The sequence below is a fragment of the Cyphomyrmex costatus genome, unplaced genomic scaffold (assembly GCF_001594065.2).
Source record: "Cyphomyrmex costatus isolate MS0001 unplaced genomic scaffold, Ccosl1.0 scaffold36, whole genome shotgun sequence".
Lineage (NCBI taxonomy): Eukaryota > Metazoa > Arthropoda > Insecta > Hymenoptera > Formicidae > Cyphomyrmex > Cyphomyrmex costatus.
In genome coordinates, this window is record NW_017277774.1 from 310,552 (window position 1) to 328,812 (window position 18,261).

General features: G+C 36.2%; 1 protein-coding gene across 1 annotated transcript in view; it reads left to right on the top strand.

Annotated features, from left to right (window-relative positions):
* Positions 1-18,261, top strand: part of LOC108776365 (uncharacterized) — a 141,264-nt gene that overhangs the window by 75,501 nt on the left and 47,502 nt on the right. Inside the window, exons 5-7 of the mRNA XM_018542964.1 lie at positions 3,772-4,380; positions 4,891-5,804; positions 12,926-13,215. Of these exons, the coding sequence (XP_018398466.1) occupies positions 3,772-4,380; positions 4,891-5,804; positions 12,926-13,215 (1,813 nt within the window). The remainder of the gene's footprint in view (positions 1-3,771; positions 4,381-4,890; positions 5,805-12,925; positions 13,216-18,261) is intronic.

Consider the following 18,261-nt stretch of genomic DNA (forward strand, 5'->3'; position numbering starts at 1 on the left):
AGTAAAAATAATTTGTTTCTATAAAAGTTTTGTTTATATAAAAATTTCAGAAGCACACGTTGCTATCTTGCAAAAATTGCCTTTTGCTGCTACGGGAAATCGACAATTCCATCAAATTGTATTTGAATAATCCACTTTTACCCTCCTCACGTAATACAATAACGAATGTCGTCTGCCTTCAACGTGTCTCCCCATTGCGGTTTATCGAAGAATATTTACGGGCGTGTAGACTTTCTAATCTCCTCGGAAACGAAGGATTTATCGCCCTATATCCTTCCAACGCGACCATTTCTGACGCATTTTGCATTCGTCGTTTTCGCGGGATATTTTCCTCGCCTACCCCTCGTTTCTCAGCATTCAAAATTGGTTACGGCTGGAAGTGGCCGGAACAAATGCGGCCCTATCAAAGGATTGATAGGTAGATCCTGCATGACGTAGGAATTATTCTGCGGCGGATTATTATCCGGTAACGAGCTTACGATCCTTCATGCATCTACGTTGTTGCATTATCTCATCAAAAACCCACGTCATACTATCGACGTTTTGTTAATCCCTCCCGGTTAACGCTTGAATCAATTAATTTCAATTGAACGTCAGTCAAACGTTTGAACTCGTCTTTCTTAATAAGAAATGTCTGAGATTCGATAACATTGGTTTAATAATAAAGGCTTGATGATGTATTAAAAAATGACACAACAAAAAATATGATTTTCGAGTTATTACTATAACTTAGATAAAATTACTCTATCAATCAGCAAAAGTAAATTAACTTAACTTTAGCGTCCGTCGGTCAAATATTATAATATTTGTATTGTTTTTAAGATTTTCAAAGAGATTAAAATACCTTCTATATAATACTTTTACGAGAGATTGTAATATTTTTTACAAGAATGACAAGTTTGAGTTGTAACTTTTTTGTAAATAAAAGAGAAATTTTTTAAAGAACATTTAGACAACAATTTTGGTGATCGAAATTCAAAAAAGAAATTTGTGTATGTATTTTTTTAATTTAGTAATTTTAGTAAATATAAATATTGCTATTGTTTACACAAAAAAATATTTTGCTGCTCCAGCTATAATTATTGTTGTTTCTTGTATTTAGTAGAAAATTATATATTATACAGGTAGAATTAATAGCACAATATTCTAACAATTTATGTAAGAAAATTTAGATCTCATAATGAAATATGAATCACTGCTAAATATAAATCACAGTCACAGTCATCTGATTGAACGTTATAGAGAGACTTTCTTGATAAATTTGACAAATTGCTTAGATATAAATTCTGTTTCTGTCATCCATACTGATTGAATACAAGACATATCCAATATCGCGCAGTGCTTGTTAATCATTTATCGATTTAACTAATTTTTCGTATCTAGGTAATTTTTGCTTTATATATTTATAACTATAAGATTATTCTTTTTTTAGTAATCTTTTGAGTTGTGCCATTTTTAATGAATTATTCCGAATTTGTTATAATTTTATAGGATATTCAAAATTATATCAGCGGAAAAAGGGTGACTTATAAAGATTGCTATTTGAAATGAAAATGGCATTTGATCATATTTTTAAAAGTGTATTCTTTTTTGTTGATTTATTACTCAATAATTTTTTATTAAATTAAAAAAATAATCTTTTTCCTTTTCTCTTACTTTTGAAGTAAAGAACTCGCGATTAATCTGTTAAATATTACATAATCGCAATTCTTCTGGCCTACATACCTTAGGCCTTTAATATTTTATCGAACAATAATACTCAAATATAAAGACAGTATAAAAGAATTAAATTATGTCAATCAAATTTTCGTTGAATGAAAATATTGAAATTTATTCAAGGCTCTGAATCTCTCAGGTATAAGTGAGTTGGCTATAATATTTGGACATCCTGCGTACGTATACATGTTCATACATCGGCATATAGGTACAGGTGTGTTGATATAGATACGTTTTATGTAATAAAAGTTCTATCAAATATACGTATATTTTATCAGTTCAAAATTGTTCAGAAAGCACGCCTATACAATGAATGGACTCGTATTGTACTCTTTTTCATCTGCAATATTCCAATAACCGGATGTTGCAATCGTACCCTGTATAATGGCCGGCGCTGTTATCCATCGGCCGACAGATTGCGTACGCCGCGCGCGACCGGATCGATTATTGCTGACAGAGTGAATGACCGGCAAACGCCGCGTGTTCCGCGTACTGCGGATTACGGTTATCGATTACGAGAATCGAGATACTGCTTGCCAATATCGATCACCGATCGTTCGCCACTACCATCGACAGCACGGCGGTCTAACCATTGGTTAACGGCGTTGCCCTCGGCACTATACGATGCGAAACAAACCTGGTTTAATCACCTGCTCCTGCTAATCGTTTGCATAATGCTGTAACTGCAACGCGTAATATTTTTGCTTCCTATTCAAGCATAATACGAATACACCGCTCTGTACTGTCAGGGATTGTCCTAGATTGGTAGCAAGTGGACAGATAGCATTACTCGCGCGATATTTGTTGTCAGCGAGCGTGTCAGAGCGCTGATATTCCATGATCATCGAGAGTAAAGAGCACAATTTTTGCAGTAAGGATGCAAACATAGGTATATATAACACAAATATAATAATGTGAAAATGTACACAAATATAATAAACCCTTTGCAACGAAATAGCGCAGCGAAAGACCTAACTTGGAAAAATTTTGTTAAAAATATCGAAATATAGCAAAATTTGAAAAAGTTAAGTCATTTCTGAAAAATCTTACAGACGGACAGTTGGATGGACGATCAGAACAGCACTTTGAAATTATAAAGTAATTGAATAGAGCTAAACTTTGTGTTAAAAGAAGTTTAATCCCGAGTCTAATAGAGAACATTGAAATTTGAGAAAAATTCGTGACTTAACAAACATAGAAAGAAGTGTTTAAGAAACGTATCGATTCTCGTGGGGAAACATTTTGCCATATTGTTATCGAATAATACAGATTAGAAGACATAGTGTTGCACGTTGACATGTAAGAAGCGATAAGGTATTGGCAATGTCACGAAGTCCTAAAACGGTTGATCTGTTGAAAAGGATTAGTGGTTGGCGGGAAAGGTTTAGGTTCTAATTGGCTCTGACTGGATATCGAGATCAGGAAACCGAGAAGTATCCGCGAAGTTGATTACGGAAAAATGACTAAACTTTTTCCCTTATTCTCGCATCACCAATTACCGAAAGAATTTTCGCTATACGAAGAAACTATTACCTTGTAATTTATCGCATTAATCTTTTTATTCCCACTTTAGTAGGCTAGTCATCTGCGGTCCACGTAAATGACGGCACTTGTCACGAAAACTCGTTTAATTAATTCGCAGCATTTTTTCTGTTACACGAACTCTGCATAATACATTTTTACTGTCGTGTTTTGTTATGTGAAATTTAAATTAAACACTAGTGTTACGTGTTTGCTTTGTTTCTAATCCGCTACGGAAATGCTCCAATTTATTCTTGTTAATCAACATTTTTTTAAATTTAAGTAACGGATCAGGGGTGATTTTTTCAAGTACTTTACACGGATCTGTGTTCCACATCAATCGTGATATATAATAATACTTTGTGATTATGACAATAATTATAATAATTAATAATGATAATAATGATTGAAATAATCGAAGTAATACTTGATAAGATCACAACGATCGGTATTTTTTTGCTAGAAGTGGTTAAACTTGTCTTTCTAATTTTTATTATTATGTTTTGTTCACGCGAAACTAATTATGCTTTCCAGCTGAGCGATGGTACCGTATCCGAGGCGCCGCGACGGGTCGCCATCGAGGGTGGTCCCGGAAGCGGCCGGACCACTCTCTGTCTGCGACTACTGCATCAGTGGGCGACTCAGAGCGACGGTCCCGCTCTGGCGTTTATCGTGCCGCTGCGCGAACTTCGCGGTAGTCCCGTCCTGAATTACTTGGCGCGAGAATTGTTTCCAAGAACGGCTGCGTTGGGCGACGCGGTCGCCCAGGTATGGCGTACTTTGCACCTGATGGAGGATCGCGTACTCTTCGTCCTGGACGGTTACGATGAGTGCGTGGGCGGCCGAACATCACTCGGCGACGCGGCCGATCTCCTAGAGGGACGACTGTTCCCGGATGCCAGGATCTTGGTCACGTGTTCGCCCAGCAATTCAACCGCCCTCGCACCCTTGGTTCAACGCAGAATCCATCTGGCTGGCCTCGAGTGGTCGCACGTCGAGCGGCTTTGCGTGGCCTATTTCATTCACAACGATATCGCCGAGAAAGCTTGCGAGTTCCTTGAGGCGCTTAATGTGCAACCACAATCCATTAGGCAACTCGGCCAACATCCGCTCGGTTGGATCATGCTTTGCTGCTTGTATCAGGTAGGATTTGTGACTAGAAATATCGAAGGATGTCTACTAGTTGCAAACAATTTTATTTGGTAAATTACATATGTTATTTCTTAAAAGAAAAATATTAACAGATCGTTAAAATTAATAATCATAAAAATAAAAAACCTATTAGATTATATTATAAAATATTGAATTATATCGGACAGCTATTTTACTAATTTTATTTAAAGACTCTCATGTGCTATAAGCATGATCTTTAACGATAAAATGAGTAATGAGTTTTTATTTTTACATATAAATTTATTATTAATAAATATTTCTATCGTAGTTTAATAAAACTGTTTTTTGTTTTGTAATATCTAAATCGTATGATTGATTTTACATTATTTGAGAATTTAAGCAACAGTTTTATTGTGACTAAATTTTTTTCTTTGTATATCCTTTGGAAATGATACACTTTTCGATCCAGACGTATAACGTAGAGAGCCTTAGAAAATCCTATAGAATATCTTGATCCACGAACACGATTTTGCTTATTAGGATTCCGGAAGTCTACCGACCGAGACAAGCGCCCTCGTGCAAGCAGCGGTGAAGTGCATCGTGAAAAGAAGCTTAGACCCGCCGATTCCCTATAACGAGGAGATTCCAGGCCATTGTAGGAAGCGTCTCGAGGATTTTGGCAAGGTGTCCCTAGCTGCCCTGAGGGAGGGCAGATGCTGTTACACGGAAGCTGAACTAAGAGCACGAGGTGGAGGCATCGAGATCACTCGCCTCGGTTTTCTCACGAGGGGACTGACCTTTGGTCAGAGACGCAAACCAGATCTTTACACGCCTATCCACATGGCGGTGGCAGAGTTTCTGGCGGCGTACTATCTTACTTCGGTAGCGCAATATGCTAACATCCTACGCCGTGAATTGGAGGGCCTACCTTCGGGCATCATCGGTCATTTAGCCGGCTTGCTGGGTCCCAAGACCCACTTGATTCTGAATCAATTATGTCCGCTCGAAGTTCCACCCAGAGCCGTGTTTTCGTTGCTGAAGGCAGCCGGCGCGTCCGATGGCAACATCTCGGCGGTCTGTCGACTGGTCGGCGCGGGTCCTGGATTCGGGCCCGCGCCCAACGAACGACCCCCAGCCCCATTGGTGCACACATCTCCTTTGGAACTAGAGGGATGGGCCAGGATCCTCGAGAGTCCTGCTTGCTCGCTGGAGGCGCTCGAAGTGGTGTTCCAAGTGGAACGTGGATCCGATCCAAGATATCTGGATGATTTCTTCGATGCCCTCGCTAGCAACGAGAGCGTCAAACTCGTTAGGATCACCTCTCTGCTGGGGCAGGAGTTCCCTGCGGACGAAGCGCAGCGATTGGCCGGACATTTAAAAAGCGTACTCGGCAAAAAGAAGCTCAACGACTTCGAGCTTGTCATCACGTGTCTCGAAGAGGCGGCCCATGATAGGTGAGTCGTTTTACAGATATACCCACTTGCCGAAGCAATCTCTAAACTTCCACTTATCGTGATGTCTCCGAGGATGGCGAGTTTCGAACAACTTGTAAGATTGCCTGCTAAGCGCGCTTCAGGAGAATAAACTATGTTCAACGCGCTGGTTGGGTTTACCGTCACATAATTGAGTTGCTGAGATTGGTACATAGACGGGAAGCTCATATAATATCTTTACTTCGAATTTTTTATCTATTCGTTTAATTGTTCTTTTTATAAGATATCTGATAACTACCAGTAATAACGTTTAATAGCGTATTTTGAAAATAAAGTAGAGAGAGGAAAAATTTTAATACGGAAATATTGAGGTTATAATAGTTTTTGAATTATTGATCAAATAACCAGTCAAAGATAACTGGTAATATCGCGTAGAATTCGCAAGCTGAAGCTCATAAAATTACATAGATATGTGTCTACTAAGAAATAACAGATTGATGGACATGTCTATGTAATTATGAATTCTGCATTAGGATTTTTTACTCTAGACACTTTTTTATCTCTAATACGCTATTAAAATACTGCACGATAATTGTGATACTTTTATATTTCCTAATTTTTTTTTACTTTTACTATTAGTTTTATTGCCACTTCACTAGTTCTTTTTACTTTTTAATTACTAATCTTTTATTTTACCGTGATTGAATTTTCACCTAAAATTCCTGCGCTATTGTTCCATAGAACTTTTCAATTAACAATGAATCATAACGATGATTTTCTACGTCGAAAAGTACGGGATTATTTTACGGGACGACTCAATAGCTCGAAGGATTAAGTGCGAATGTGTCGACATTATTGCATCTCGAGGTCGCTCGATACGTCGCCGTCGATAGCTTCGACGAAGAGTTATTACAGAAAGTCTGCTTGTCCGCTCGGTCATATATGAGGTTGGTCAGGACAAACGGCCAATGAGGATATTTGCTCTTCCGCGCCGCGAAAAGAAGTGCAAAAGACGAGAGTGCGCGAACGGAGATCTGTATTTCTACGTTCAGTGATAAAGGTAAAAGAAAAAAGACAAATATAGAGAACAAAATTAATTAATTAAAAAGAATTTGCATCTTTATACAAAATGGACGTAGATTCTCTATACTTATATCAAGATTTATACGATCGTTTGACGTAAAGAAGAAAAAATCATGAATCTCTTCAAAAAATAATAAGTTACTTATATTTAGAATACATCATAAATTCGAAAAAGAAGTTTTCTGGAATTTGTAATACGTTACACTTAAATTAGTATTTTCGTTATAATCGCAGTATACATTATCTTACATTTCTGATAACCGTAAATATTTTAAAATGTTGATCGTCGGCTACATACTCGTGAACATAGTACAAATGCTGTAAATCATTAGGATTTATCGTTAAGCCCGACGACCATCTCTAAAATTTCCATCAGGCTCACGCGATTCCCACGAAGACGTAAAAATTGAAAAATTTGTTTTGTCGCGCGACGAAGGGCGACGAAAGGATCCATCGCACGGATATTTGTCTTTGCCCGAGAAGAGCGAGGAAACGGCAGACGTGGAAAAAGCGTGTTTACCTTGTGAGAATCGAGCGAATATACATTCGCGTACTTGCGCGCCAGGCTCGCTCACGAACGAGAAAAGTTTTACCCAGAAAGACTACCTCGATCTGCGGTTTTTAACCCGTGAGAAATTCAACGACGGCTTCATAATGAGAACTGTAATAATTATGGCTTGGGTACCGCGAAAAAAAAATTGATAAAACTATATTATCGTCAATCTTCCTTAAATTAAAATAAAAATAGTCGTCGCTTTGTATCAATTTCTTTTTGTTATCAAAGAATAATAATTCGCGGCTCTCTTAGAATGAAAGATTTACGCTGCTGAATTCCCGCGCTCTACAAATGTGTGCCGAGTGCTACCTACATTACAATAATTAAACTACCAATTTACTTTGTACACCATGGACGGCAGCGTGGACGAAGTTTCATGCATGAATTTTTTTCGTTTGCATACTCCCACATTTTTCCTGTTGCTTCACCGAGTGTAATAAGACTGTTTTACGCATCTGCGCGCATAACAGATGCACATGCATGCAATTACATTACGCAGCACACAAAGGTACTTTTGAGGGAACCTTTCTGAGATTTTTGTTCTTTGCGATGGATTTTAATTTCTTACTTACACTCGTGCGGTTTCACTCAAAACTTTACCGACTTCTCTCATTTTAAGCGCGCATTCGGGCGTTCGACTATTTCAAGCTTTATATTTTTCGATTCCGCCGAGACGCTTTAACTCTCCTTTTCTCCGTGTCCCCGAGGAGACGGAGAAAGTATTTCTACGGGCGGATTCGTGAACTCGATTTACCGATGAACTTTGCCATTGCGCCGACCTCGAATTTGAAATCAAACGAACACGCGGAACTCGGAACGCCGCCGATTCGTTGCTGTGAGAATTAATTATATTTTACATTAATATTATCATTTTGTGAAGGAGACGCGAAACTATCTGACCTTTTATGCTTAAAGGATGCTGCGTAATGATATTATCGATGCATTAAAGATGTATATAAAAATCTCCGAATTGATTGAACGGAATCAAAAATTCTTTTGCTGGATTGAAGTAGATACAAAATTAGGAGATGGAGTAGTTGATTTCGTAAAAATAAAAAAACTTAAAATCTAAAATAAAAAAAATTACAAATTTACATTTTGTAACTTGTAGAGCTGTCGCCTGCCGTAAATGTTTCTTTAATATAATAGTTCTATAGTTCTTATGGAGCACAAAATTACGTTGCACCAGCCGTCGGATTACATGAACGAACAGTACTGAGTTTATGAAACTAAGATTGAAAGTTAAAAAATGGTTTTCACTCAACTGCAAGTTATATACGTTAAGGGGATTCTAAGGACGATTACTCTTACTAGAGATAGCGCTTACACATAGACAATTATCATTGACACATCACTACCTTACTCACGCACGCCACACGTATACGTAGATTTTTGTATCATAATTATGTTTCAATTAGATATCTAAATCTAATTTTAAGAACTCCACGCTGCAAATTACTTTCCTGTGGACTACTATTTTGTAAGTACAGATCGCATAGTTTCTATATGAAGTAAATGTTGTCACGATGTGTAACGCCATATTGGACTAAGAAATAGTAAAGTAGAACTCAATTTCGAAATTTTTTATCGTTTTCAGCATAGATTCTATCTCACAGGCACGTATTAATGCGTATACTTTAATTCTGGAAAAGGATTTTCGAATCTATGAATGACAAAAAAGTATTTACGGTACAAAAATTATATGGTTTAGTCGGTAATACAGATGACTTTAGGATCCCCGAAGACTCGGGATAGAAATAGAAAATAGCAATAATTGTGTCTAGCAGTAAATGTTAGATGTTACAAGAAATGGCGCTGCAATATATTAGATAAGATCGTAAAATTGAATGAAACAGAACAATATAATGTCAGAAATGAATTAAAGACATATCACTATTATCGACATTTTTAATTTAGAATTTAAAGTCTGTCGACCGAACTTAATCGATATTAAGTTCGGTCGTCGCAGCAGCATCCCTTTAAGAATTCAATCTCGCTCAACTTCGAAATCAAGAGGTATCTTTTACCTTTATCGGGAAATTCATCCTCCAGACAACATATAGTTTTTGTCGAATTTATATATATTCTGAGCGTGGCGCGAATTCCCGTTTTTAGCGGAAGGCAAAGCAGGCTATTACGAATGCGCACAGCACGTAACAACGAGAATGCACTCTCTGCAAAGGTGTGCGGGCAATAACAAGTTCTCGAAAGAAAGCTCAGTGGAAAAGGAGACAAAACTAAAAAGAAAGACGGGAAAGAGAGTCACTATGGAAAATTAAAGAAAACGACGAGACACGCCGCGAACTTTAACTTGCGACCGGGCTTACTATCTCCCCTTTTTTACCCTTTCACGCTCTCTTATTGAATCTCACGGCCTCAATCTCTCTGGTTTTATCCGTTGCCTCGAGCTTTTCCCTGGCGAACTTTCTCTCCGCCGTTATGTATATTACGATTTCATTCTTCACTTTACCATTTCCTTTACATAAAAAATTTTATCCTCTCCCGCAAAGAATGCAAATAGATTTTTAATTGTTGAACCAAACCAGACGTGTCAGCCCGAAATGCTTTTGAAATGATTTCTTCAATTCAAACATTTTAGATCGCAAATAACTTAAATCTAATTAGCGTTTAACGAATTAATTGTAAATGAGATCATCGTATCCTTCAAATGTTTGCAATATGGAAAGTATTTTCCAAAACTTCTTTCTCTCTTTATTGTATGTCATTCTAAATGCGATTACGTCCACAAAAGCTGGGCTTTCATTCTCTCTGCTTTTCGTCATCGGTCTTGCCTGCCAACCCGAATATACAACTCTTCTCGCGAAGTCTCTTCAAACTCTAAGAGAGTAGTATCTTTTCCGCGATGCAACCGTGAGACGGAGGGATAAAAGGGAACGAACACCTACCATTTGCCTCGGAGAAACTCTCTCGACGATGTGCGGCAGCTCATTGTTTCGCGTCGAAACGTTCTCCTTGTTTCAGTTCCACCTTTACCAACCCTTTATGCTTCATTCAATCGCTTTTCCATAACGTAGGCCGTCACTTTTGTTCTCGTGGTTGAAGAGTCGATATTCCTGTCTATCTTTTCTATTCGGACAAATCGATTGGGCCACATCGTCGCTTTGAATATTCCTGAAGAGTTCATTCTTTCCGGATATTACTACCTGATCATACGTCGCAAAATAAAAGCCACAATCGAGCACGACGTGATCTTATCAACTTCAATATCTTCACGTATCTATCATATTTTATTTTGTAATGATACTATTTAACATTTGCAAAAAAATTTTTATTTTCTTTATTCCTTGATTAATCTATAATTTTTCCGAAATGATTATATTATTATAAAAGATTGAAGATTTTTAATAAAAATAGTAAAAAGAATACACGTAACGAATGATAAAGTGAAATGTAATTTATTCTCTTTTATTAATAAAACAATTATTTAGAAAATTATTTACATTATATGATCTTACTTGCAGCTATTTAATATATAACTTTATCCGAAGTTAAACTTTCCCTTTACCTTTGTTGAAAAATTATTAAATTAAAGAATCTTTTAGTCTATTTATTCGGGCAACCAAATAAGATATGGAGTGAAAATTTTGAAATTTGTGATATTTTATCGCGTATTTGGAGCCAGTTACCATGCAAAGTGGCCAAGTTACATCGTGAAAAGTCTCCCTTTTTTCCCCTTTCTTTTTGCTGAAATGCAGCGGATTATCACATTTTCTGTGATGCACCTTTCAAGGTGTTTACGAATTCTTCCTGGCGAAGTTTCCGACAATGTCGAAAGCCAAAGCGCGTATTCGATTAATACTACGATCCACGTTACGAGAATGTTGCTTGCCGTTTTCGCAACTGCACTATTAGCCGTCGCTCCCGCGCTTTTCGCGAATACGCTACTGCGCGCTTCACCCGCAATTTTCTCACGTCTTGAAGGTGGAACGGCCAATTTCATGCGAAACCTTCGGAAAGCTCCGGTCGCAGTAACGTAATTCGCTATAAAGAAAAGGCAAAAATCAAGGGAAAAGGAAGCGATGGAGAAAAGATAACAGGAAGACAGAGATGATATAAAAAAACGATTGCAGAAAAAAAGCGAATAAAACGAATACTAAAAGAATTAAAAGAAAGTAATATATGTATATGAAAGAAAGAGAAAAATCTTCAAAAATGACAGGAGACAGAATGGAAAGAGAAAATCAAATTTGTTCACACGCATACGCATTTGCGCATGCGTGTTTTCAAAAATTACTTTCAAATTAAATTTTTTTATGAAATAATAAGAATTTAAATATGGCCAATTAATGTTTCTATATCTTTGGAAAACCCTCTATAGGTATTCTTATATCATATTTAATTAATTATCTACATTTATTTTTTATTATGTAGCATTTGCCCACATTGCTGCAAATTGCAATTACTACATATTACTAATTTATATTAATATTAGACCGCGCGACAACGTGAAAAGCATAATAACACATCATCTCTGAGTAATAGGAAGGTGTGAAGGAATCCTCGTTTTCTCTTCATCTTCGCGGAAGAGAGGGAAGTTCTAAACGCTAGTTAGAACTTACACTACTGACTTGGGCCAATTTTCGAGAGTAATCGGGATGTGCAACGCAAGCGTTCTCTCCCGCTCGCTCGTTGTCGGCTTACTACGCGCGAGAAAATCCAGGCTTTCGCCTAACGTTCCCCAGAGGAGCGTCGGGACTTTACATAATGCGTATCTACGCGCATACGCCAGATACGCTGGAGGAATAACGCCGCGAAGATAGACAGCGTGAAATGCGCATTACATATGCATAAATATATTCGCCGACGAGTCCGCCGAACTTCCACGCGGCTAACTTACCGCGCGCCAACCGAATTTTAGTTGCAACTGCCGAGCGTGGCATCCGCTGCTGGAGCCGCTGCATCTTGCGCGCGCGGCTTCGAAAGCTGAACTTTCCGAAAGTGCATCCCTTTTTCTTCAACACTTGCGTCATCAGGCGCTTCTGATTCGCTGCATTTTTTTATTCCGACTACGTCGGAATGCAACACGTCGCTAACATAACACCGGTGGAATTATTAATTCGTTGAACCCGATGAAAAGAGACTGGATAAGGACACTACACTAATTATGGAAAAATTGAATCGGTGAAATGAAATAATTTTTACCTATAATATATAGTTTATAATGTAGTGTATAAAAAATGTCATAGGGGTTTAATGGATAATTTTTGATTGCAATGTTTAATGGATGTTTAAATCTTTAAATTATGGTATTAAAAATGCTCTATGAAAACAATAAGAAATGTTATACACATTTAATACCAAAGCTCAGAAACTATTCATTGCTGAACCTTGTATTTATAACATCTTTTGTTTCTCAACATAAACGTCCAAGTTTCCTTTTATTTCAGTTGGTTCAGTTTAATGTTAAAATGCATTCGATGATAAAATGCGGGAACATGCCTAAGTGTCCTATTAACACCGCCATTAATGCGATTGATTTCAGACTGGAGTGCGTGGTGAATGCTCTTTGTCGCGGCCTGAGTCATGCCTCTGGTAGTCTATCGCGTCTGGTGCTCGACATGAATCTGTCCGGCGAGCAAGTGTCCCGGGTCTGCGAAGCACTTCGCGACTGCATTCAAGTGCAGGCATTGCACTTGCCCCATTTAGGCTGCGGATGTGAGGGTCTGGCATCAGTCGCTGAGTTGCTGAAGGAACGGCCGCTGCTGGCACTCAACCTTGCTGGCAGCTGGGGCGCCAAGAATGAGGATCCGTCCAGCTCTGGCATCAGTATGGGTAAAACCTTGCTATTATTGTCCCTCCATTCGACGAGATTCCATTGTCGACGCGATATATTACGACTAAATACATTATTGATTCGATTGGAATGTATCTATCAACGAAGTTAACTGCGAACGTTTCGACTTTGGATTCGAGTCTTCTTTAGTGCGGAAGTCAAGTACAAATTGAGTTTGTGAGAGTTCGTACTTGACTTCCATGCTGAAGACTTTTGCGAATGATATCGTATCTTACAAATTTTTTATGCATGAACTGTGGAAACTTATAGGCTTATAGGTATTTTATTTACTTATATTTGAATAATTATATAATTAGATAATTGTTAATCCTTATGCTACTTCTGCTTTGCAGAAATTTTTTATTCAGAAATCATAAAAAAAAATATTGAAATAAATTTTAACGGCCATTTTTTCAATTAAAAACTTTAACCTTCTGGACTCGATTTACATTACGTATATACCTATATCGAAAGTATGCATGCATATTTCGCGATGAATCATGTCGACAAAGTTGCGCATTTTGCCGACCGATGCGAAGCATAACATATGGTCCCTATCGTCATTTGACGTCCACGAATTTTCTACAGAATATCAACCACATTCTGTACTTTATCGCCACAATTGTCCCTTGTGAATTGAAATTTTTTTTTCTCTATGTATTCTGATATAGAACTATTCAAAGAAATAATATATTATATAATATTATAAAAACTTAGTCATTTTGTCAGTATGTGTTTTATAGGAAATTTCTTAATAAAATTATTTTCTCTGTATTTTTTTTAAACATTCTTCAAATTTGAGATTAAAACGTTTGAAACGTTTGTTTCGAAGAATAAATGAAAAATTAGCCTCCGTTATATTGATATACGGAATAGATATACGGGATAATAATTTCGTGACTCTGTCCTGGTTATGTCCTATAATGGTTGAATTGTTGTCAACGGTCCAACCGCGGCAACTCACTGAAGAGCGACAATGGTGACATGTCGCTGGGAAAACTACTCGACGCAGTCACATTGATACGACCGCAGCAAAAGTAACATTGTTGCGGATGTATGCTTGCCATTAACCCGACTCAGGAATTAGAAACTTGCGAATTGCGCCGACAAATCCGTGCGAGCAAAAGTTGCGGTCACAACGTTAAAATGAACTTTGCTCCTTCCGAAACTTTAAGTGCCATTTACCCGCTGCAAATGCACGGAATACATAGATGCTCGATTTATTTATCGTAAAGGCTTATCATATTTGCTACAATACAGTCAATGATAATTGTACAAAATATGAATTGGTATATTGAAACAAAGAATTAGGAATATATTATAAAAATATATGATTGATTTTTTTAGATTTGAATAATCAGCTTATCTTGTTTGAGAGAAAATATTTTATTTAGAATTTAAATTTATTTATAATTATTACATTATATAAAATTTTTATAATGATTACGTATTTCAATAACGATGATTTAATAAATCGAACAAAAATAAATTTTACAGTTGTCATAAAAAATCGGATTACTTATTTCTTTTTTTTATTTATTAAATTCACGAAAATCAAATACAATTGTTATTACGTTTAAATATAAAAATTTTTGCATATGATATATTATTGAATTATATAATTATCATTTTTTGCAATCATAAAAAATTAATTTTATTCTTTACAAGATGTGTTTAATACTATAATAATGTATCAATTTCATTGAAGTGAATTAATATACGAATTAATTATTTGATTTTTTTTAACAAAGTTAAATAATTAGCGTGTAAAATTTGCTTTAATGATTAACTTCTGTTACAGAAATCTAATATTAGCCAATTTATACTGAAAGGCTGCAATAATTATATAATTATTTATTTGAAATACTAAAAGCGTTGAACAGTGCTTTTAATACATAAAATAAATAATTAATTACTGTCTTTCATTATTAAATTATACAATCAGTATTACATTTCTAAGGTTGTCAATATCATGAGCTGTGAATCGATATCCGATGACAAATTGATTCGATATAAACGCATCACAGGAACGCGTGAACTTTATGCGATACCAATTAGCTAATTTTAATTGATTGTATTTGAAAACTATCTTGACACTAGAATTTCTGGTTCTAATTGATCTTTAGGATATTTAAGTAAAATATTAATGCTTGTGAAGCGTTATAAATATTTCACATGCGGTCGTGCATGCTGATAATAGATATTTCCCTTCTCGGTGGTACTTTCGTAGCTTTGAAAGAGGAACAATTATAAGCACTGATGATGCACACTTTGAGGGAAGCCAATCCGTTTACAAGAGTCGCTCGGTTCGCCAAACGAAGTAAAAGCAGCTCTCTCTTTCCACGAAATTGCCAATCGATCGGATTTAGAGACTACGTCTCGCCAGAAAACTCGCGACTTTTGCACTGCGCCGAAGATTGCTCGCAGATTCTCGAAAGAATCGAAGGAATCACTTTTCATCGTGTCCTCGTTTTCTCGGTCATGTTTTTCTTAGCTGAAAGGTCCTTGTAAAACAATAAATAGAAAGTTCCTCGCCGTGTAATCGAATCTCGTGTAAAAGAATAAAAAAGCTCATATTTATTCTTCTCTTAAATGCTACTACATTTCAATGTAGCAATAATAAAGATCGGTTTAATTAAAAAAAAAAATGTTAAAACAAACCAACGCTCGCGTTTTATTAATCAAACATTCGGTTAAAAATTAATAAAATAATATACTGATTTTTATAAATAACTTCGATGTTAAAATACTAAGGTGTTGAATTACATCTATTTCGTGAATCTATTTGTTTTTATTCGTTTGCGATTCAATTATTTGTTAAATTCTTCATAATTAACAAAAAATATAATTTATCAAGCGATTTAATAGTTTTTCTATTTTGTATAGTTTATATAGTTCGATCGCAACCTCATCTGCTTTTAAAGGGAAATAATACGTCGTTTAGAATCACAACCGTGCAGCAGTGTTAAATCCCGAAGTTTTTCTAATGGCGCCACGTTCCGGTCGCGCAAATGGCTCTAAACGAAACTAAGCGCCATTACAACTTTCAAGCCGTGTGTAAAGTCTGCGCAATTAACGATTATTATGTTAACTCGGAATTGAGAGTACGCGTGAGTTTACTTATCAACTCCGTTAAAACACATGGACCACGGTTCAACATATGCGTATTCATTGAGGGGATACGGATAATACTCTTTGTGTTTATTTTTACTTAATAATTATGCTCTTAAATATTGGGGATTAATTTGTTAAAGTTTCTTTTTTGCTGTAAAAGCTTTATATTAATATTGTTTTGCGAATAGAAACGGATGAGAAAATTTAATTTCTCACTAAAGATCAATATTCACATTGAAATATCAAGGTAAAGTTAAAAATTGTAAGTCTCTTTTTTTTAATAAAAAAAACCACAGATCTCTTTAAATTCTCAGAGATCTGACTGAAAGAGGATTATAGTATAATCTCTCGAAATTCTCATTCCTGCATTTCGGATTCCTGAAATACTTGCGGCTTGCTCGATCAGCTCCGATCGTTCTCAAAAGAGAGTAACGTTACGCCCGAAAGATCACGTTTAATCAGGCATCCCTTTCTAATCGTTATACCCTTTCCTCCCCCATTCTCTCTCTTCTAAGTCTCGAAATCGCTTTGCATCGTCGTTCGCTGCAATGCGCGTTTTCTCGATCGTCGAGTACAATCTCTCGTCGACCGGCGGCATCCAATCACGCTAAAACGCCTTGGATAACATTGAATCGTCCCGAGACCATTGTAAGCAATACGCGTAACAGCAGCGTCGTAAATTTACCTGATTGCTTTAAACAAACCATCGCATCGCGTAAAAACTGAAGTCACGTTTACGAGAACTGTTGAATAGAAAATTACAAGAGATTGTATGTAAAAATTGGGGAGTTTAATGTGAAAACAATATTCAATTGCATAATTCTATGAAAAGCAAATTTCATAATCTGTTTAAATTGTCCGCATATATATATATATATGTAATAAAGAGATGTTAAATTTCAATTTGAAAAAAATGACTACTTGATAATGAAATAGTAGAATAAGAACTCTAATTTACGTTCAATGAGAATATATACAACCGAATAATAGAGTTGAATCGCCAGAAATCGATTCATAAAATGAAATTGCTAATTTGTAAAAGTGCTAAGGCGAATAAAATAAATCCGTCAGATAATCTTAAAAGCTCTTTGCATTTTAGAAATAGCATTTAATGTTTTATGATTTTGTGTGATAATCTCTTTCACTGCTGCATATATGTTTCTTATCAATTTCATATTATATGTAACGATATCGAGTTTTCAAATTTAACGTAAGAAAATAGCGAGTTTCTCGAAATGGTAATAAAGCAGCGATCATTTCTCGCTTATATGCTATCAAAGCATTTGTGCCGTGTTAGGGAATATGAAATGTAAATTGGATGTCGGAAGCAGCATAAACTCGACATCGAAATTGCTTTTCCTATCGAAAGGATTGGACAATCCTTGTTACCGATTATCCTAACTAGGTCACCACCAGCAATCGGACTCTATTATAATTAATTTGGTACGACACAAGCATAAACGCTACTCAATTTGCACTGTAGAGCAAAAACTTTCCACATCCTTGTGCCGTGATTGAGTAAGTTTAGTACAGCGTAGCGAGATAAATTTCTATCTTCGCACATAAAGGAGACAATAATTAATACCAAATTATGCATTCGCGAGTCTCTTAGATAGAGAGAGAATAAATGGGTTTGCATTAAACTTTCTTTTCCATTATCTCTGAAAACATTGAAAGACAACAAATTTTAATGAATCTAATAAGACTTTGAGAGATTTCCATCATCTCTCTCGTTTTCTTTATATGATACCGAGGTAATAATTAAAACTATATTGTTAAGCATACAAACAATAATAAATATACATATATGAGTATAATAGAAATAATTAATTTTATAAACTTTATTGAAATGCTTTTTACAAATTATTCGTTAATCAATTAATAACCTACCTTTTAACGTTCGCTTGCTCTCTCTCTCTCTCTCTCTCTCT